The sequence below is a fragment of the Pleurodeles waltl genome, chromosome 3_1 (genome assembly GCF_031143425.1).
Source record: "Pleurodeles waltl isolate 20211129_DDA chromosome 3_1, aPleWal1.hap1.20221129, whole genome shotgun sequence".
NCBI lineage: Eukaryota > Metazoa > Chordata > Amphibia > Caudata > Salamandridae > Pleurodeles > Pleurodeles waltl.
This window is the reverse complement of record NC_090440.1, coordinates 1,962,252,789-1,962,274,674: the sequence shown is the minus strand read 5'-3', so window position 1 is coordinate 1,962,274,674 and position 21,886 is coordinate 1,962,252,789. Positions and strand designations below refer to the sequence as shown.

The 21,886-nt window shown below is 45.4% G+C and overlaps 1 protein-coding gene across 2 annotated transcripts in view; it reads right to left on the bottom strand.

Moving 5' to 3' along the window:
• LOC138285855 (transient receptor potential cation channel subfamily V member 1-like) overlaps positions 1-21,886 on the bottom strand; it is a 193,730-nt gene that overhangs the window by 16,364 nt on the left and 155,480 nt on the right. For both annotated transcript variants that reach the window (XM_069226331.1, XM_069226329.1), the window contains exons 10-14: positions 19,782-19,852; positions 12,497-12,662; positions 8,516-8,582; positions 6,695-7,005; positions 2,980-3,107 (exon numbers count right to left, since the gene is read on the bottom strand). In XM_069226331.1, the coding sequence (XP_069082432.1) occupies positions 2,980-3,107; positions 6,695-7,005; positions 8,516-8,582; positions 12,497-12,662; positions 19,782-19,852 (743 nt within the window). The remainder of the gene's footprint in view (positions 1-2,979; positions 3,108-6,694; positions 7,006-8,515; positions 8,583-12,496; positions 12,663-19,781; positions 19,853-21,886) is intronic.

Below are 21,886 nucleotides of genomic sequence, written 5' to 3'. Positions count from 1 at the left end.
GGATTCAACTACACCCTCTTTGTAAAAATACCACTAAGTATTAGAGAAAAGGATGGTTCTTCTACTCTAATCTAGTTTGATGTTTAGGGAAAGGGGGAGGCTTGCCAAATGTTTGCCAAATCTGGAGAGTGAAAAGATCACTAATCTGTGTACGTGCAAAACAATGCTTTCACGCGGACACCAGAAAATGCAGGGCTTTGATAGATAGGGAGCTGCAAAACACAGACCAGTTCATCACTATTCCTAAACTGGCCCCTAAAGCTCTGTGCGTGTTATTTAGTCCTAATATAGGCAAATAGTAGAAAAAAGGGCTCCACCCTAAATATGGTTGTGGGGTATTCAAAAGAACTGTTTATATAACTGCAGTGTCAGGTGCTATAATACAGGCTATTGATATAATTATTTCTAACATTGTTTCTATTTTACCCAATTTAATAGCCAAAAGTGGTGGAATTTACGTATGACTGATAACTGACACATTTTTGTCTTGATTTGCAGTATATTATTTTGTTGAGCAATTATAACATTGAACAGGATTTGTGTTTAGATTAACCTGCTTTTACTAGATTTTGTTCCAGGATATTGACTGATTCCCTTATATGATTATATGATCAATGATAAAGAGTAACCAGAATTCTTTACTTTATAAATCTGTTTCTGTCTGAAAGTGTTTTAATCACAGACCACACATTTTACTAAGACTCTCATTTCGGGGAATCCTGTAACTTTGCCTGGTTTGAAATTACAAATTGTGCACATTTGGCGCACTTGAGAGATTTTTTTCTTATGCGGACCTCAGCAGGGAAAACTTGGTAAAATGTGCACTGGAAAATGAGGTCAAAAAGAGGGTAAACCTGTGGTAATCGGGTGTGCTGAATTCGATACCACATTTTATCCCTCGTTCTCATATACCTCGTTGACTCAGATTGGGCAGTAATTTTGCCCTGGACAAGAACACTCGAAGCAGTATTGGTACTTCTAAGGGCAATATCATCTCCTGGTAAATCCAACCAACTTGGAATGATGTAGGAGTGAAATTATTTTGCTGTTACTGGTTTTAAGTCAGCCCATGTTACTTCAGAAAAACAAGTTAGAATATTTGACAGTGCAATGTAGAACGGTGGAGTTTACCAACAGCCTTTATGACAGATGTGTTGAAATTTCTCATTGATTAACGTCCTCAAGGACTCTGACCACACATAATTTAAAACTGTTTCTCAGCATTTTTCTATACCCCTCCACAATTCACCTAATATCAGCGATTACACAGGAAGATGTAGTGATCTAGGATGCAGCGGGGAGAGGTCTGTTCATTGCATGGTAGATGGGATTTAGTGATATTCTCGCAATGTATATGTGTATACTGAGGGTGTAACCACTACTGCAACTGTGTGTTAATTACTGAGGTTAGAATAATATAGAACTATTATACAAGACTGATGAGGCACAGGGTGGGTGGTGCCCTGTAGATGCCCAAGAGTTAATTAGAGTTGTTTCCTTCTGCACTGCTATTTCAGCTGGATGTAGGACTTCTTGGCCAGGTGTTTCACCTGCTCGTGTCCCTACTAATTGTCTTGACTTGCTTATCCAAAGCCTGCTAGTTGAGGATTCTTCCACCGACGCTTTAAACTTGACCCCTTTTGTTTCATTCGTGAGTTTGCCTTTGTATCATTGGTTTGGTAATGTCTTTGTTGATGTGGGATTCTTTTGCTGAAATGGTACCTCCAGAAAGAATGTGCTGAAGACTGATCATTCAACTAAGATCAGTGGCTCATCTGGGTTCCTTGGTGGGCATGGGCAGTGTCTTGGAAAAGGTGGCTGATATGGTGTTGGCAATGTCTCTGACAGACAGCGTGGATTCTGCTGATGGTCAGCGGGAATTGATGCAAAGATTTGGTGATGTCAAAATCAATAAGAATATAGTCTGACCATGAGTGAGTCTGATACTAAGCTAGGCATACGTTTGTGATTAAAGAACATTTAATGTAAATGGTAAGTCCTTTCTCACATTTGGGGCTATTGACTAGCTGCTTGAATCTCAAGTGTTAATATTGTGTGAAATGCTTTGTAAAGGTGATAGATGGGTCATGAATCCACACACTGAAGACCTCAATGAGCAGCAACGCTTTCCATAAAGTGCTTCTGCGTTTTTTTTGGAAGAGCGATATGGTGCGAATGTAAGAGCAAGTAGGGCTAATGACTCATTTTATAAGTTACTTGAATGGCTCTTTGCTGGTGTGAAATTCAATGCATTGCTCTATGTTCTTGCTTGACTATGGTAACCAGTACCTGTTAACTATAGTGACTGGAAGTGCCTGTGTCCGAGTCCAGACATAAAATAACCCTAGCACGTTGGTGTCTCATTGTGCCATGCTCACACTGTATGCACTGCAGCACGCACATTAAGGTACATACTATACAGGCTCATCCTACTAAAGGAATACCAACGTAAGGTTTTGCTCAATTTTGTCTTGAACGAAAACGCAACCGAGCTTGTTGTCCCTGTAGTTTGCTGCAAGTGTGCATGTAAACTAATACAAATTCGCATTTCATCCAGCTACCCATGAGAATAAATAAACAACTAAGCCTCACATTCTTCTTGAAGCGCTGAACTGGCGCAACATCACATGGTCATATTAGAAAGCATGCAGCTGAGTTAAACACTTGGGCACATATTTGTACCTTTTTTGCGCCGCATTTGTGTCATTTTCAGACGCAAAAGCGGTGCAAATGTACAAAATACAATTGTATTTTGTACGTTTGCGCCGCTTTTCCATCAAAAAGCGGCGCAAATGCGGCGCTAAAAAAGTATAAATATGGTCCTTGCTGTCTCACCTGATGTATCTCAAGATAAGTGCGCTAAACACTGTATTGAGCACACAGAACCCCATTCCTTCTTTACCTCACTTCAGGGCACAGGACTGGAATGGCTTAAATAAACTGCCTATTCTAATAAATGCTTGGGCTTTTGCTAGTTACCTGAAGCACCGCCGTTCGTCAATTTTGCCATCAGGAGTCTCTCCCAGCTTGATATCAATGCCAGACCTCATCTTGTCCTGCAGGAACTGCGGCAAGTTTTTCTCAATGTCCAGGACAGTGATGGCTCTCTGAGAAAGAAAGTCTGGTTAAGTAAGGTCAGGTTTGGGGGTGCTGGGGGCACGTGCAGATAGATATTTAGGCTGCATTTTCATTTTCCTGAAGCCTCCAGTATGTTGCACACTGTCAGTCGCTACCTCCTGCATGACTCCAAACCATGTGACAAGCCTGGCCTTTCAGGAAAGTTCACCCCAGGTCATAAGATGTTCCAGAATACTCAGTTTCAGCTTCTTCAAAATGGTGGCATATCTTTGGTTCTCTCTTTTCCATGCCTTTTTCCCAGAGATTGCAAATTTATGGCCCCTTCCTTCTCAACATTAGTTTCTACAAAGTGAAATTCATCCTCCTCATTTCAGCACTGTTGGGCCTGGCCCTTTTACAGGGTCATTCCCCAAACTTTTTGCCTTTCTCCTCCTTATGTTTCTGACCATTGTTGGCTGACGTTATGACTCTGAGCACTTTACCACTGCTAATCAATGCTAAAGTGCATGTGCTCTCCCTTGTAAACTTTGTATGATTTGCTTATACCTAATTGACATATTTAATTTACACATAAGACCCTTGTAAAGTGGTATTCCTATATCCAGGGCCTGTAAATTAAATTCTACTAGTGGGCCTGCAGCGCTGCTTGCGCCACCCACTGATGTAGCCTTTCAAATTTGTCCCAGGCCGTATGCACATTTTTCTGCCACAGGGACCTGGCATCTAAATTTACTTGCCAGGGCGAGAACTCCCCTTTTACTACATGTAAGTCCCCGATAAGGTAGGCCCTAGCTAGCCCCACGGGCAGGATGCTATGTATGTAGAGGGCAGGACATGTGCCTAGTAATGGGGCCTGTCCTGGTAGTGACAAACAGCCTATTTGGTTTCTCACTGTTGTGAGTGCTGCCTTCTCATACAATTGCATTGGAAATGCCCTGCCTTATGTGTAGGGGGTATTGCCTGATTTATGAGGGGTAGCATAGGCATGTTTGGTATGGTTGTAATGGTGATGAGAAATGCTGCTTACTGGTGTAAGTGGATTTTGTATTACTATTACAGAAATGCCACTTCTAGAAAGTGAGCATTTCTCTGTGCTTATGACTCTGGTGTTTTGCAGCTTGACTCCAATCCATGTCTGGGCAGAGTGACAGTTGGGCTTTTGTGCATACTTTTCAGACAGCCTGAACACAGGGAGGGTGGAGGTGTCACAGAGGTGCATCTACATACTGAATTGTCTTCCTGGGCTGACAGAAGGGAGAGGCTGTGCCCTGGCCTCACACAATAGGGTTGTTTACCCCCAACTGATGTTTGGAGCCTGTGCTGGAGGAGAGAGGGGGCACTCCCAGAACCAGTTGTAACTGGTTGGAACCTCCTCTCCCCTCTCTTCGTGAAACACTCTGTAAACTGAGTATAAGTACAGGGGATTTTCCCCACAAGTTAGACATGAGTTGACATTCTTGGCACTCCAGAGACTCTTCTGGAACTGGACAGGACGCTGCTGAATGAACTCACCAGGACCCACCTGGGACTGTTGCTGCTGTGCTCACCTGTGACCTGCCTGATCACTAGGAGGAACTGCCACCATCTGCATCCCTTGCACTGGCCTGTTGTTGGGGCCTGCTAGCCCTGTGCTTCCCCCCTCTCTGTCTCCAGGGGCAGGGTGCTGTGGCCCCTGACCTCTGCAACCATCCAAAATATGAGGAGTACTGTCATGGTACTTATAGGGCGTGGAAAGTGCTTCTTTGTGCTCCCCCTGTGCTTCTAGGCACGGTGGCCATGAAGAAGCTTCACCGCCGCAACCAGGGCTCACAGAAGTGGCCCCCAGTGCTCGTAAGCACTTTTCCAAATGTTGATATCACCGCCGCAGCCCAAGCACCCGTATCGATCTAAGCGCATCTGAAGTGCGCTAGGATCAGATCCCCCGGGCCTCAGAAGAGCTGTTGGCGGTGTCCCCGGAGCACAGGAAGGAACCGCTTGTAGGAAGCAACTCACCGCCACAGCCCAGGACAGCGGAGTACCTGCGCACCGTGTCGGGTGCTTCGGAGGGCTGGTGGAGGAGTGGGACAGGCCCTGGGGCCAGGAAGCCGAGGTCCACAGGAGCCCTAGCCTGCAAGTGGGGTGCACGGTCTACCGTAGGACGTCTGGGGACTGCGCATCAAAAGTGCCTCGCTGGACAGAAGGAAGCCTCATCAGTAGCCCCGCTCGGTCGAGGAGGAAAGACAACAGGATGGCCACTGACTAAAGAGTGGGGCCGCCCGTCCGGATTGCTGCCTTTCCCAGTGGGGGGCTTGAGCAGCAGGACGCAGGGGAGACAGGAGTGAAGTTTCCCCTTTCCCCCGGTTGCTGCAAAAGGAGTATGACGCTCCAAGCCCTAGTAGCCCATCGTGCCCCAGACAGGGCCCCATATTACCGTCAGAGGGGGGTGCATATCGCCCTCTTCCCACCTAACATCAGCCTAGAGTCCCCGTTTTGCACAGAGGAGCCCCGGGGGGCCCCCTTGTCGGCTTCTAGGCACAGGAAGTGCCTTCTTATCCTAATGCAGGTACTCTTTTGGACATACTCTTTCTTAGGTTCCAGATATGACATTGGGTAGTGATATGGTAACCTGCTTACTTTATGGGATGCTGCATGTACGTGCTGATGTTCTTTTTATTGCCCCTGACTTGCCATAGGTTTTCTTTTATAATGCTCTTAGTTTAGGCATTTATTATATTTCCATGACAAGTGCATTTCTTTGATGTAATTCTTGACTACTGCTAATGTTGCAGAGTACATACATGTTCTAATGTCATTTCTGCTTATTCTTGCAGAGTGTTAGTAACCTATGTAACGTTCTAACAACTGCTAAAGTAGCAGGGTATTACTCACATGTAAGGTTTGTAATAATTATGTTTTATGGAATACAGCTTATTTTTACATAGCTCAGTGTTGTGTTTACTTTGTGGTGTACATATTGTGTCATGTCTGTTGGGTTTGTTGTGCAAACGCCTTACACATTGCCTCTGGGTTAGGCCTGACTGCTCGTGCCAAGCTACCAAGGTGGTGAGCAGGGGTTATCTTGGACGTGTAACTCCTTTGCCCTGACTAGAGTGGGTGGATTCTGCCTGGCTTAGGTGCATTCCCTAGCCAATCAGAAACCCCATTTCTAACAAGCTCAAACATACTTACTTACCTTTCCAACGTTTTCCACAATTTTGCTGGGAACAGACTTAGAAATATTAAACTTAACCTGACCTGATTTTCTTTTAACTTTTTATATTTATGCCTCCAGTATAGGCTAAAATTGAAGCTTGGAAAACAAAAATAAAAGTGTTACAAATATTTGAAGAAGAAAAAGTTGAGAAGCATAGAGGCTAAGTGTAAAGACTTGAAATGCTCATGTGTCTGCCAATGCCTACCTCTTGGAGCCTAAACCTAAAAGAAGGATGCCTTTTCTCTGCGGCAGATACCAAAAAAAATATTTGAGCATGGAAGAGCCACACATAAGCAGCAGCCATAAGTGAAATGTGGTGAACCGTTCACATGGACCTGAGCCATCTTCCATTACACATTACAATCAAATTACTGCTCTCTTGTCTAAGTTATGGTGACCAGCAATTGCTGTTACATCACTTACCTGAAGCTTCCAGATACTCTTGCTCTCACTGGAGATCTTGTTGACTGTTTCACTCATGAGGGCGATCAGCATGTTCAGCAGCAGGACGTAGGTCAATACCACATAGAGGATGAGTAAGAACATGAAGAAGTGCTTGAACTTCAGGTTCTCATTGAACTCCAGGTCACCCATCCCGATGGTGAACTTGAAGAGCTCCAAGGAGGCGATATAGAGACCACCATAAGTGCCACGTCCTTCTGAGTCTTCACTGCCCTCTGTGGCAGTCACATTTTTTGCTTCTGCAGGTGGTTCACCAGTCAATGTGACTAGAGCTGAAAAACAGGATTCATTGTATTCAATGTGTATGCATTGGTGTGCTTGTATATGTTTGTTTTTACGTGTGTTTGACAGTAAATTTGCTGTTTAATTTGTGCCTTTGTTTCTCCTTCTCAAACCATTAATTTATTTCAGTTAAAGCCAGTTATAACAATGTATACTCTATTAGGTTAACAGGTGCTTCTAAACAGTTAAGACAACCAAGTTTGGAGTCTTTCAAAGTGTCACAAGCAAGCAAGTAGTTTCTGACAAATCTGCGATTTCTCACTGCGGAAATTTGTTCTCTTCTTCTTCCATATGTCCATCTATGTTTTCTCTTGATCAGTGGCGGCCTGCAGGACAAATATATTGTGGGTGAGATGGTGCCAAACTCACTATATTTGTGGCACCCCCACCCAGTGCGGCACTTCTCCCCCAGCGTCCATGAGCAAGAATGGAAGGACCAGTGGCATAATCAAACTTGAGCCCCCCCCTGGAAAGTACCTTGAGAGGGCCCCCTTACCCCTGGGCCCAGTCAGAGGCCGCCCACTCGTGCACAGTGTGCTGTGCTGAGGGGGACATCTGGAGCTCGGGTAAGGACCACTGGTAAGTACTTATTTCCTGCTCAGTGGTAACGCAAATCCAACCAAGCCTGGAGCTGCTCTCATGCTAATTTCAGCACGAGAGCAGCTCCAGGATTGGTGGGAGCAGGTTAACCCAGCACTCATTTTGAGGCTGAGGGCCTGTGCAAGCAATTTCCCTGCTGTTTGGCAGCCTTGGGATTGCTGGGTCTACAGTGCACATGTCGGGCTGGCCTTAGCCAAACAGACAGCCAACCCGATATGCGCACTGTCAGGGGCAACAGTGTTCCTGTAATTGCAGGATTCAGTCCCACCTCATCCCCTCATGCTTGTGCTGTACACAGAGCAAGCTGGTGGGAAAATAAAATGCATTATTATGCCATTGTATTTATGTTTGCCTGCTGTGCTTGCAGCAGGCAGGGCAACACTCCTCTGCTCTTAAGGGGGAACCGCCCCTGCTCTTGATGCTCCTTCCATTGTTTTCTCTTCTTCTTTTGCCTTCTTTTTTCTTTGTTTCTCCCTCTCTGTCTCTTTCTCTCTTGCTCACTCTCTTTCTCTCTCTCTCTAGCTCCCTCTTGCCCACCATAACCCCCACCTTTGTGCTGACTTGTTTTTTTTCTCTGCCATGTCATGGGAATTCTAACTGTTGGAAGGTTTTGGTAGAAGAACAGAACAGAGAAACAGAATATACAGAAGCCACATATCAGGTATTTTACCCCACTACCAGTGACCACCTGAACATCAAAGAGGAAATGAGTGGTGGTACAACTCTGCACGACTTCGATTGAGGCTCCAGACAGGATGGAGAAAAAGTATCAACATGGACTGTTGCCTTCACTATTATTTAGCACTAGGAGGTGGCAATCACAAACCAACACTTTGCAAAACAGATAAATAAGTAAATAGTATTAACTGAAGTCTAAAATAACATCAAGACGTTCCTTACCTGCTGCAAAGCCAAAGAGAAACACAATGTAAACCATCAGAAAGCGGAGAATGTCTCGTAAAATGGTCTGAAAAAGAAGGTGACTATTGCTGTAACAAATATTATATTTTGGGTGACATGCAATGCACAAAAAATTGTTTATGCTCACTTCAGGGCACTGGCAATGTGAGAATAAACAATGATCAAAGGAACACACAACACCCAAAAGGCAAGTGTAATTAACCAGATGGATTGGGCACCAATTTAATCACAAAAAATGCCAAGTTACGTTTTTAAGCTAATTTGAGATAGAGGCTGCACTGTTTAGGAAGCCACGAAGTTATCAGGGTCCAAGATATGCTGCCAATGGACTGCTTAAGGAAGAGGTTATCGCTTCTACTCACTGCAGAATACAGATCTTCGGAGTACCTACCAGGAATACCATTTAAACAAAAGACTTTTGCCTTCCTCTAAGAGCAACCCTAATGACTTGTGTAGCGAATGACATATTCATTGTCTTCAATCTGCACTCGTTTCCATGTTCACAATAATTATCGCAAAAGCAATTCAGATAATCTTTTTGAATCGACAATTAAAAACTAGGAGTCCGTATTACCAGCACTTCAATTCAATTCAATTAAATTCAGCTTTATTTCGGCAAAAAATGTCCTAAAAGCACATTAGACACAAGATCTTCGGTATAAAAAGCAATTAAAAAAGAAACCATAAAATTCTCAAAAATAGTTAAAAGGAACTCATCCAAAGTCATATGATAAAAGATTATACGAAATCTAAAATGTGAGTAAGAGATACAATATATACACAACACGATGAATCAATATTAAAACATAGCTACAAATGCAGTTCTTCATAGAGAGAACGGCATGGACTTTATCATTCACGCTGTATCACATATTTCCAAAGTCAATATATACAAAGCACTGTGCTCAATTCACATGATAAAAAGTTCTCAACCTATCGTCCAACTTCAAATCACAAGGCATTTTGCCCTTATGTATAAAATCTAATGACTATATTCTCCCATTAAATAAACATATGTATGAGGATAAATAAAAAACTGTTGATCAGGAGACAATTATAAGCTACTTAGGAAATGTATGCATTAGTCGTCAGAGATTTAACTCTAATGTGCCAAATTGCCTCTAAGAACGTAGCCAGCACACATGCCACCATCCTGCGCGGACTCGTTCTGCAAATCCTAAGGGGTGAGTAATGATCCCTGATATACAGGGATTTGCAGAGTGGTGTAATCCAACAAGCCCTCTGCTTTTTATATGCCAGCAGTGGAATAGAATGTGGGCAATGTTCTCTTTGGTCTTACATCCCATCGGGCAATGATCTGTTTGGCTTTCGGTTTGCTTCCATCTAGAAGTAAGAGCCCGTAAAGATAGGGACCCAGTTCTAAGTCTGATATAGAGTGCACATGCTACAGGTGTAATCATATCTAGATAATGCTCAAATTCATAAAGGCACTTAGGTAATAGGAAACTATCCGTCAGGTTAGCGGACGGAACTGATGCCAACTTTGCTACTTACAAGCTCGCCCAGCATGTGTCCTTCAAGGACTGTATAGCACCCTTTGGGAGGTGAGAAGGATCTGACGAATACAGACCTAGCCCTTAATTTATAAGGGTCAATAGGCCTCTGAGTGCAGATATTGAAGCCCAAATTTATGTCAATCCTGCCACCTTTCTAGCCTTTCTAGCCAGGAGCTTGGTTAAAATCTCAAGGGGAGAGGCCCATTGAGACTGTTAGTGTGGAGAGCAGTTTGCTGGGCTGGATTTAAGGATCCCTCAAACTGAGTTAAAAACTAAAAATGTAGCGGAGCCTGGGGGACAAAATAAAATAGCAGGGATAACTGGCTGGCACAGTGAGCTGGGACTTTACTCCTCATAACATGAACTGGATTCTTTCGTGGGTGAAGGAGTGGTATTTGAGGGACAGGATAATTTGAGGGACATTGGGGAGGTGGAAGGGAGGTGTGTGTTCATTTTAATTTGATGGATTGCATGTAATAGGAGTTACTTCATAGTAATTGTATAAGTGGTTAGGTTTCACAGCACTTTCTACAGGCACTACATCTGCATCCTAAGTTTACTGAAGCATGTACAAATGAATCAGGTTACAGTGCTGAAGATACAAAACACTTACTAACTCATCCAGTCACACAGCCACAATAGAAAAATCATCAAAGCTGCCGCCATTAACTAAATAAGAGATGTAATCTCTCTCTCCTCTTTTACTCCAGGCTATTCTTTTTACTGTTTTGCGTATGAGGCCTTGGCTTGATTATATCAACTTGTGGATTACGGAGAAGAAAGTTGAGCAGAGTCCTAAATATGAATGTGTGAAATTGTACATTTTCAATAGCTTCCTGAGGGAAAGTTATACCCAACCACCCAATAACCAGTATTACAGTATTATAAGATAAAGTCGTAAGCCCCACCCCTCACCTCCCCCATGGGCTTTTGCTATTTCTTAAGCACTTTAGGAGAATGGCTAGAAAGCTGCAATGAAGAAACTGTGTGACACAAGTGGCTATGATATCAATTCTCTGGCTCTCCAAGACCCTTATATCTATAAATTATACTCATTTTATTTGTCATGACTATCCTTCTTGACTGCCATTTCTTGAAATTGTACACCTCAAGGATGGAGAGTGGTACTCACTTTCTATTTTACCTCTGGCCTCAATCCTTTCAGCCCATCACTGCCTTGGATTCGTGTGATCCTAGGATCTGTGATTTCTACATTCCTTCTCTATCATGCTAAGCCACAGTTCTTACTAGCTATCACTATCCATGGTTTCTGCAGTCCAGTGAGGGATGAGGTATATTACTTGTCCCTTCCCCTCATTCGTGATTTCCAAGGAGCTGTGGTTTCCACTATCCCTTGTTATCGTTGCCAGCCTTATTCCTGCCATAGATTCCTGACATCCAGGAAAGGATAAGGTGTACTCATCTTGCACCCTCTATGTTAAGAATGGCCTCTATCCTTCCAACCTGTCCCTGCCTTTTATGCTTGACATCTAAAAAGCTACACATTCTGTCCTTTCTCTACACAAGGATTGATCTCAGTGTTCAATGCCTATCACTCTCCTCGTTTCTGAAGATCCAAAGAGGGATGAGTTGTATTCACTCTGTAACATGGATGGCATTAATGCAAACCTCACCGACTGGGGCTGCCTTATACATAGTGTGGTGGGACACACAGATGTTTGGGTCCACTATTGCACCGTTTGTATTCAGGGTATTACAGAAAGAGGCACAGATGCTTGGTACCAACTTGTGTGATATGGTTTGTACTGGACCTCAATTTGTGCTGATACGAACCCGGGGGTGTGCCCTCCTTTGTGATGGGGTGTGGTCCCATTTAAATGATGGAATCCTTTGAAATTGTGCCCATGCTATATAACAGAAGAGGAGCAAGGAGGCCAGCGGCACACTCACGGTGTGTCACACAAAAGTGGGCACAGTTACTTTGTCCCCTGAGAGCACCCTTTGGAAGCAGCATCAAACTGCAAGTCCACCAGTCACTATTGCTGCTCATCACATTGAAGGCACTGATTGGTCACTGCACAGCGAATGTTGTACTGCCCATAATAGGGCGCACAGTCACAAGTGGGACAGTGCACCCTATATGTGATATGGCCCTTACAAGTGTGAGTTCTTCTATCATTATGTATCATGATTTACATCAGTTTCTGGCATATATTCCTTCCCTGTAGAAATGCAAAACAGGGAAGATGATTTGTACTCTTTTTTCCTGGATGCTGTTAATGCTAACTTACTAGTTATATCTTGGATTCCTGAGGTGCTCTGAAGTATGAGTTGTGCTATCAGTCTGCTTCAAGACTGAGCTCACGCTGTGCCATTGATACCATTGATGTATGAATGCAATGAGTTATTCTACCCTTCTTTGTCCCAAGCATTGCATCCTACCCAAATTCTTGATATCCAAGTAATTCTGAGTTGAACTCACCTTTTGTATCATGACACTGTAGATACCCGTCTGCTGGAAGCCGCGAGTGTAGTAGAGCAGGTTTATCCAGCCAAGCACCAGAGCAAAAACCATGGGGGCTACATACTCCTCACAACCTGCCAAGTAGATGATGCCAGAGCACAGGAGTATCACCGCCTGCAGAAAGCTACAAGGGAAACCAAATGAACATAATTTTATCACCATAAATTAAATAAACAGTCTGCATTTTGCAATATGATTTCAGTCTCTCGAGTAATAGAAGCGAAGACTACAAACTAAGTTTGATTTTCAGAATATGTGTCAGCAACTTCATGCAACATCATGTGCAGTATATACATATGATCAATCAATCAAATCAATCAATAGGTAACTAATTCAAGAACTAAAATAAAGGCTAGCAACTTATAGAAACTCCACGAGTACTCCATGGCAACACATTTAATATTAACCGCCTCAAAAGAATATAGATGTTTCACCTTCTGATCTACATAAAATGACTGAAAGTCATTGACATATTTTCTAATCAAGATTGAGCAGAAAATCATTCTATTTTTTCACTCTTTATGAAGAGCTGTTGCAGTATGTGCAGATTAACCAAGGGTGGTTAATAACTTTATATTGCTAGGGAGTAACCCGGTCATGAAGGCTTTGAGGTCAGCTTCATGCTGGTTTAAGACTACTTTACTGGAGGTGTCCACTTACATTCCCACTTATTAACTTGTCTAAAGGTAATTTTTTGTTGTGCGGGACACCTTCTGTGATGCAATTTCGCCTTCTCTGTCTCATACATAGGGGCATATTTATACTCTGTTTGCACTGAATTAGCGTCATTTTTTTTTTACATTCGGTGCAAAACTAACTCCATATTTATACTTTGGCACTAGACCCGACTAGCGCAAATTTATGGAGTTAAAGTCATTTTTTGAACGTGGAAACCTACCTTGCCTTAATAAGATGCAAAGTAGGCGTTCCTGTGCAAAAAATGACTCTATGGCCTTAACGCCATATGTAGGAGGCTGGCCTGGTTTGTAGTGGGTACATTGGGTACTTACACCTTATACCAGGTCCAGTTATCCCTTATTAGTGAAATGTAGTAGTGTTCTAGCAGCTTAGGGTGATAAAGGTAGCTATAGCAAATCAGCTTCAGCTGAACTAGGAGACATGCAAAGCTCATGCAATACCACTTATAGTTACACAGTACTTATACACAAGTAAAGACAATACTAAGGTGGTCATTCTGACCCTGGCGGTCTTTGACCGCCAGGGCGGAGGACCGCGGGAGCACCGCCGACAGGCCGGCGGTGCTCCAATGGGGATTTCGACCGCGGCGGTAAAGCCGCGGTCGGACCGGCACCACTGGCGGGGTCCCGCCAGTGTACCGCGGCCCCATTGAATCCTCCGCGGCGGCGCAGCTTGCTGCACCGCCGCGGGGATTCCGACCCCCCCTACCGCCATCCAGATCCCGGCGGTCGGACCGCCGAGATCCGGATGGCGGTAGGGGGGGTCGCGGGGCCCCTGGGGGCCCCTGCAGTGCCCATGCCACTGGCATGGGCATTGCAGGGGCCCCCGTAAGAGGGCCCCTACATGTATTTCACTGTCTGCTGCGCAGACAGTGAAATACGCGACGGGTGCAACTGCACCCGTCGCACAGCTTCCACTCCGCCGGCTCGATTCCGAGCCGGCTTCATCGTGAAAGCCTCTTTCCCGCTGGGCTGGCTGGCGGTCTGAAGGCGACCGCCCGCCAGCCCAGCGGGAAAGTCAGAATTACCGCCGCGGTCTTTCGACCGCGGAACGGTAACCTGACGGCAGGACTTTGGCGGGCGGCCTCCGCCGCCCGCCAAGGTCAGAATGAGGGCCAAAGTGTTAACAAAAATAAAGGTATTTATTTGGGTGACACAGTACCAAAAATATCTTAGAGACAATACTCCTCCTGGAGGTAAGTATTATACACAATATATACACTAGACACTAAAATTAGACAAGTAAATAGTCATAGAACAATGTAAACAGTAGGAAATCCTATAGAATGCAAAGGGAGAAAATAGGTTTAGGGGCAACACAAACCATATTCTAAAAAAGTGGAATGTGGATCACAAATTCCCCCCTAGACAAGTGTAGTGTGTGCAAAATCGCTGGGAGAGTAAGAATACAGTAAAGGTAAGTAAATCACCCCACCCTAGAGAACAGAATGGCAGGAGTAAAGTACTGCAAGTTTCCTTAGGACACACTACACCTCGTTTTGGGTATTTTGCAGCAGCCAACCAAGTCTGCAAAGAACAACTGAAGGATTATTGGACCTGAAGACCTGCAAAGGAAGGGGACCGAGTCCAGAAGTCGAAAGAAGTTCCAGGAAGGACTGGAGCCCCTGCCACAACCCAGAAGAGGGTGCAAAAGAATAGTCCCCGGTTAGTCAAAGACTGCAGAAATGCACCCTAGGAAGATGCCAGCGGGTTCCTGCATGATGCAAAAGATGTCCCACGGCATTAAGATCATTGCAGACAAGATTTTGTGTTGGAAGGTATCAACAAGCCTTGGCTATGGCAAAAGTGCGTTTTTCATCAAAATGGCGCTGGATGGACCCATGAGGGACCTGGGGGCCTCAACTCTATGTGACAAGGAAGAGGAGGCTCTCAGCACTTTAGAGAGCCCTCAGGATGCCAGCCAGCACCCCCCGAAGCCACAGGATCTGGGTTCAAAGGAGGTGCAAAATGCGGTTGATGCAACAAAAGAAGGTCCCATGCAGCCGGAGAACAACTCAGCGAGTTGAGCATTGCAGGGTGGAGTGCTGGGGACCTGGGCCAGGCTGTGCACAAAGGAATTTTGCAAAGAGAGCACAGCGGCTTTAGGAGGCGAAGAAGACACAATACACAGGGATACCGTCGTTCTCAGGGAAGGCAAGGTCTTACCTCCTCCAAATTGCGTCAGCAGGACCTCAGGACAGTCTATGTTGATGATGTCCACCCTCTGTGCCCTTAGGAGCACACTCGTTGCTGAGAGAGGAGTCCCAGGGTATCAGTTGTCGCCTTGGAAGGTGCCTGCTTGGAGCAGGGGAGTGATTCCGTCACTCCACAGGAGATTTCTTCGGTTTTTCTGGTGCAGGATGAAGGCAGGGAGTCCCCAGAACATGCACACCGTGGAAACTGTTGCAGTTGCTGACCTGGAGCTGAGGTTGCTGAAGAAACATGTCTCTTGTAGACACTTTGTTGCAGTCACAGCGTTTCTTGGAGCAGGCTGTGGTTGATTCGAGGTCAGAAGAGTCTGAAGTTGTTGCAGAGGATTCCTGAAGGAAACTTGCAAGCAGAATCTGAAGAGAACCCAGAGGAGAGACCCTAAATAGCCTTGAAAGGGGGATTGGCTACCTTATCAGGTATGGACCTATCAGGAGGGGTCTCTGACATCACCTGCTGGCACTGGCCACTCAGAGCCCTCCAGAGTGCCCCCACACCTTGCAAAGCAAGATGGCCGAAGTCTGGGACACACTGGAGGAGCTCTGGGCACCACCCCTGGGGTGGTGATATACAGGGGAGTGGTCACTCCCCTCTTCTTTGTTCAGTTTCCCACAGAGCAGAAGAGAAGGGGTCCCTGGACCAGTTTAGATTGGTTTATGCAAGGGGGGCACCATATGTGCCCTTCAAAGTATTTCCAGAGGCTGGGGGCTACCCCTCCCCAGCCTGTTACACCTATTTCCAAAGGGACAGGATGTAACACCCTGCTCTCAGAGGAAATGCTTTGTTCTGCCTTCCTGGGTCTGGGCTGCCTAGACCCCAGGAGGGCAGAACCCTGTCTGTGAGGTGGCAGCAGCTGCAGTGCAAGCCTCAGAGAGCTGGGTTGGCAATGCTGGGGGTCCATGGTGGAGCCCCCAGGATCATGAAATGGGCTCCCCAATACCAGATTTGGAATAGAGGGAGAATTCCATGATCTTAGACATGTTACATGACCATATTCTGAGTTACCATTGTGAAGCTACATATAGGTATTGACCTATATGTAGTGCATGTGTGTAATGGTGTCCCCGCACTCACAAAGTCCGGGGAAATGGCCCTGAACTATGTGGGGGCACTTTTGCTAGTGCAAGGGTGCCCTCACCCTTAGTAACTTTGCACCTAAGCTTCAGCAAGTGAAGGTTATACATATAGGTGACTTATAAGTTACTTAAGTGCAGTGAAAATGGCTGTGAAATAGTGTGGGCACTATTTCACGCAGGCTGCAATGGCAGCCCTGTGTAAGGGTTTGTCTCAGCTCCCTATGGAAATGCTGCATCCCATATGGATCTCCTGGAACCCCAATGCCCTGGGTACCTAGGTACCATATACTAGGGACTCATAAGGGGGTCCAGTGTGCCAAATGAAATTGGTAAATGAAGTCACTGGCCTACAGTCACAAATGTAAAAGCAGAGAGAGCATAAGCACTGGGGTTCTGATTAGCAGAGCCTCAGTGATACAGTTAGGCACTACACAGGCATACACATTAGGCCACAAACTATGAGCACTGGGGTCCTGGCTAGCAGGATCCCAGTGAGACAGGCACAACATACTGACATATAGGTTTTTATCTATGACCACTGGGGTCCTGGCTAGCAGGATCTCAGTGACACAGTAAAAACACACTGACACACACTCACAAACAGGCCATAAGCGGTGGTAACCATGCTAGAAGGAGGCTACTTTATCACACCATATTTATACTGACGCGCAAAAATGGTACATGGGAGGGAGGAGGGGTCAAAAAATGGAATAAGCCCACAGGTGCCCTCCCTAGGCCCCAGAGACACCCCCACCCACACCAGAGGGACAGTGGAGGATGGGGGACCCCATCCCAGATAAGTACAGGTAAGTATTTTATTCTATTTTTTTAAGGGCCATAGGAGCCCCTGAAATGGCCCCCCATACATGGCACAGGGTGCAATGGCCATGCCCGCGGGACCCTGGCCCCCTGTGCTGGCCATTGGGGTGGTTGGTACGACTCCTGTCTTTTCTAAGACAGGAGTCATGTGGTATGGATGGTTTTGGCTCAGAAAATGACTCTAGGCAGGTTAGCGTAATTTGTTTTCACTCTAACCTGCCTAACATCATTTTTTGGTGCAAAAATCCCCTTCCTCCATACTGCCAGCCCCTCCCGACTAACGTAATTTATTTTCTACACTAGCCTACCCTTTGCACCGGCTTGCACCATTCCATAAATATGGTGCCCGCTGGTGCACAGAAATGGTGCAAGCCGGTGCTAAACCTTTTGGTGCAAAACTGCATTAGTGAAGTTTTGCCCCAAAAAGTATAAATCAGGGCCATAGTTGCCCGCACTGGGATGCAGGTTGTCTAGGACTAAGGACTATATATATTCTTTTTTAGCTCGGCATTTGTGCCGCTTTTTAATGCAAAAGCGGTGCCAACTTACAAAATACAATTGTATTTTGTAAGTTGGCACCGTTTTTGCGTCATAAAATGATGCAAATGCGGCGCTAAAAAAAGTATAAATATGGGCCTAAGTGTGTGGTGTGCATGCTGTCTATGTGGGCATGATTGACTGTACGTATGCGCGCATGGGTACCTGTATGTCTCCCGGTATGTGTGTGTGGGGTCTGTACAAGTGTTGAACTAAGTGCACTGGCACCAGTGGTTTCTGTCTGCATATGTGTATGCAAGTGTGATCTTTGTCAATGTGTTGTTTGGATAAAGTGTGTTCGTACACTAATCAAAATCACAACCTGTTGTTTTTCTCAGTCCTTGGCTATGAGGTATGTGATTTGGCTAAATTTGAAAAGAGGCTAAGGGTTGTGGATCGCTCTCCCAAAATCCGCACGCAGGAAAAACAAATATAAAAGTCGACGTAGCAGAGCCAGCGACATGGAAAATTGAAGTAGCGTAGTCAGGCCCATATTTATACTTTTTGACGCTAAACTGCGCTAACGCAGTTTAGCGTCAAAAAGTTTTGCGCCGGCTAACGCCATTCTGAAGCGCCATGCGGGCGCCGTATTTATTGAATGGCGTTAGCCGGCGCAAGCAGACCGGCGCTGCCTGGTGTGCGCGAGAAAAACCACGTACACCAGGCAGCGCCGGCGTAGGGGGAAAATGGCGCATGGGCGTCTTAAAATGGGGCAAGTCAGGTTACGTCGAAAAAATCGTCGTAACCCGACTTGCGCCATTTATTTTCGACGCCCATCCCCCATCAACATGACTCCTATCATTGTAAAGATAGGAGTCATGCCCCCTTGCCCAATGGCCATGCCCAGGGGACTTCTGTCCCCTGGGCATGGTCATTGGGCATTGTGGCATGTAGGGGGGCACAAATCAGGCCCCCCTATGCCAAAAAAAATTATTAAAAAAAAAAAAAAAAATACTTACCTGAATGTCCCTGGGGTGGGTCCCTCCAGCCTTGGGTGTCCTCCTGGGGTGGCCAAGGGTGGCAGGGGGGGTCCCTGGGAGCAGGGGAGGGCACTCTGGGCTCATTTTGAGCCCACTTGTCCCTTAACGCCATGCCTGACCCAGGCGTTAAAAAGCGGCGCAAATGCGCCGTTTTTAGCCACGCCCACTCCCGGGCGTCTCTTTTGCCCGGGAGTATAAATACCACGTAAAGGCCTGGGAGTCATTTTTTAGACGGGAACGCCTCCCTTGCATATCATTAACGCAAGGAAGGGGTTCACGCTAAAAAATGACGCACATTCCGGGAACTTTGGCGCTATTCGCCTCTAACGCCATAGTATAAATATGGCGTTAGTTGGCGTTAGTTTAGCGTCGAATTTGCGTCGAAAAAAACGACGCAAATTCGGCGCAAACGGAGTATAAATATGCCCCTCAATGTCTCACGTACTCTAGTGCAGTGGAGGAAATGGACCTCCTGGCTCCTGTTTGAATAGTGAAATACACCAATAGGCCGGGATCAGTAGCCTCCTCAGGCCTCTAGGCTATGGTGCTACTGCACCTGCTGCACCAATGGAAGCAATGCTGGAATTAGCCCCTACCAGTCTGAGTGATGTTGCTCCCTGTGTTTACACCAGTCCGTCTGACAGTGTTACTGGTTCTGTGTCTGCAACAGGCTGTGAAACTGCATGGGAATGTATACTTATTTATTTAATTTAAGTCACTGACGTGTGTTTGTGTGGAGTGTTGAGTGTCCCCAGCCCAATCCCCAGTATGGCAAACACTTTGAAATTAGGAAATGCTTTTTGAAGTGAATAGATTTTCAGAAAAAAGTCCTGCCGCAACAACATTCGTGCCAAGTCATAATATGGAACATAAGATACTCAGGTATCAAAATATGTGCATATGTATAACAGGGTACATGACTTACAAGAGAACTTCAAAATAGCCGTCGATAATCATCATCTTCAATGAGGGTCGTCTGCGCCAGAAGTACACGATCTGTAAGAGAAAGCGAAACAGCGACATCTAGTGGTAGTGTGGATTAACTTGATTTCTGCTAAGCATCTTTTTTCGGCAAACTAATAACATAAATCTGATTTGGATTTTTTTGGTAAATTAAGCATTTACCCCGGGATGCTATAAATGCGTTCCCGACAATGGTACCGTAAATTAAATGTCTGCATGACTGATGAAGACCACAGCTCTTGGATCAAAGAGGACTCACACCAGTAGAACCAATGAGCAAAGCTCAAATTCGGTATACAGTGCTGGGAATGCTGGGTGAAAACTAAAACATGCCACGGTTCGTGGACAGCAGGGGTTCCTTTTGTAATGTATACTGGACAAGGCACGCATTAAAAAAGCAAAAGAAAATTAGGAGGAATTTGAAGAGCACTCGCAGTGGCACTGGGAAAGAGCCTGCTTGGTCTCATTAAAGTTGATATACAAAAGGTTTGAGGAACAAAACGCGCGTAAGAACTTTAAACAAAAGCACACATCCACCATTTTGTTTTTGCGTTTAATTTCTCTTTTTCTGAGCAAGGCCCTCAAAAATAAGAAAAAGACACTTATAAACTTTAAAAAGAAAGAATCACAGTTTGCATCTAGGGCATGCTTTCAAGATGGGCCACGGCTTGGTGGATTAAAGACCTATTGTCGGGATATTTAATTAATCTGCAATACAAATGCTTGATCTTAAGTGGAACTGGCTCAGACTTTCATCCTTCAAAAGAGCAGTGGGTTAATGATTATGGGGGTTATTACAACTTTGGAGGAGGTGTTAATCCGTCCAAAATGTGACAGATATCCCACCAGTCGTATTACGAGTTCCATAGGATATAATGGACTCGTAATACGGCTGGTGGTATATCCGTCACTTTACCGTCACTTTGGGGACAGATTAACACCTCCTCCAAAGTTGTAATAACCCCCTATACCTGGTATTTAAAGGCTTTAAACAATCATGTCTGTGGTGAAAGCTAAGTAAATTACAATTATCATAATTATTAGCATAATAAATCGGCAGTAATTGCTTTGTGGTTGGTGTCCCTTTATTGGCCACTTGCACTTTTGAAAGCATTCGCCTACTTTCAGTTACCATCGTAGGTGTCGTAACCCGGTGTGATGGCTGAGTGAGTGGTGACGCAGGGAGCTGTGAAGCTGTAAAATGTGATACAAGTAAAATCATCTGCGTGCCCAGCGGTGGTTATCAGTTCTAGACAGAACCTCTGGCGCAAGGATGTCTTTACCCCCCTGTTGCCGAGAAACATGTCATGTGTCTTTTTGTTGCTGAATTATTAAGAACAGAATGTGATGTATCCTGAGGTGCATTAATGATGTAGTTCACTTTGATATTGTACACTGTGTGTGGGTATGTGAACATATGTGTGTGTGTGGGGGGTAAGGCTGTGTTCATTTATGCAAGTCTGTATGTGCACAGTTTATGTGCATGTGTTTATAAAGTGGCGGCCTGTACTATTAGCAGGGATAGGGGGTGTCAGGGCGCAAACGCACACATAAAAACTCACTCTCATGCATTCACACATGCACACACACACTGCCTTCCCCCAGCAGTCCCTACTCATCACAGAGAGGGATGGGATCAGTGAAAGTTGCCGACCCCGCCCCACTCTGTAAGCAGGGTCACTGATTGACACTCAGCCCTGGGCACTTCAGGGCTTAGAACCTAAGCGCACACAACCAAGGAAATCAGCGACGCTGCCCCACATTTCGAGGGGGATGGCCACAAGGTGCTGTGCCAAGTTAAAGATGTCAAGCCCACAGGAGCTGTGACTTCTTCAGGCAAGCAAAGTTCAGCTCAGGCAGCCTGAAGCCTGCACATTTAGTGCTTGTCTAGCTCCTGGCTGCTTGACTGGAAAATAAAGAGTGTCTGTCAGGCTGATCTTTGCTCAAACTGACAGACACTCTTTACGGTGGCCGAAAGGTGATGGGGCATGGCCCCTGTGCCCATTTAGATGGGATCTGGCTGTGTCTTTCTGTGTTTACATGCTTGTGTGTGTATTTGTGTTTTCT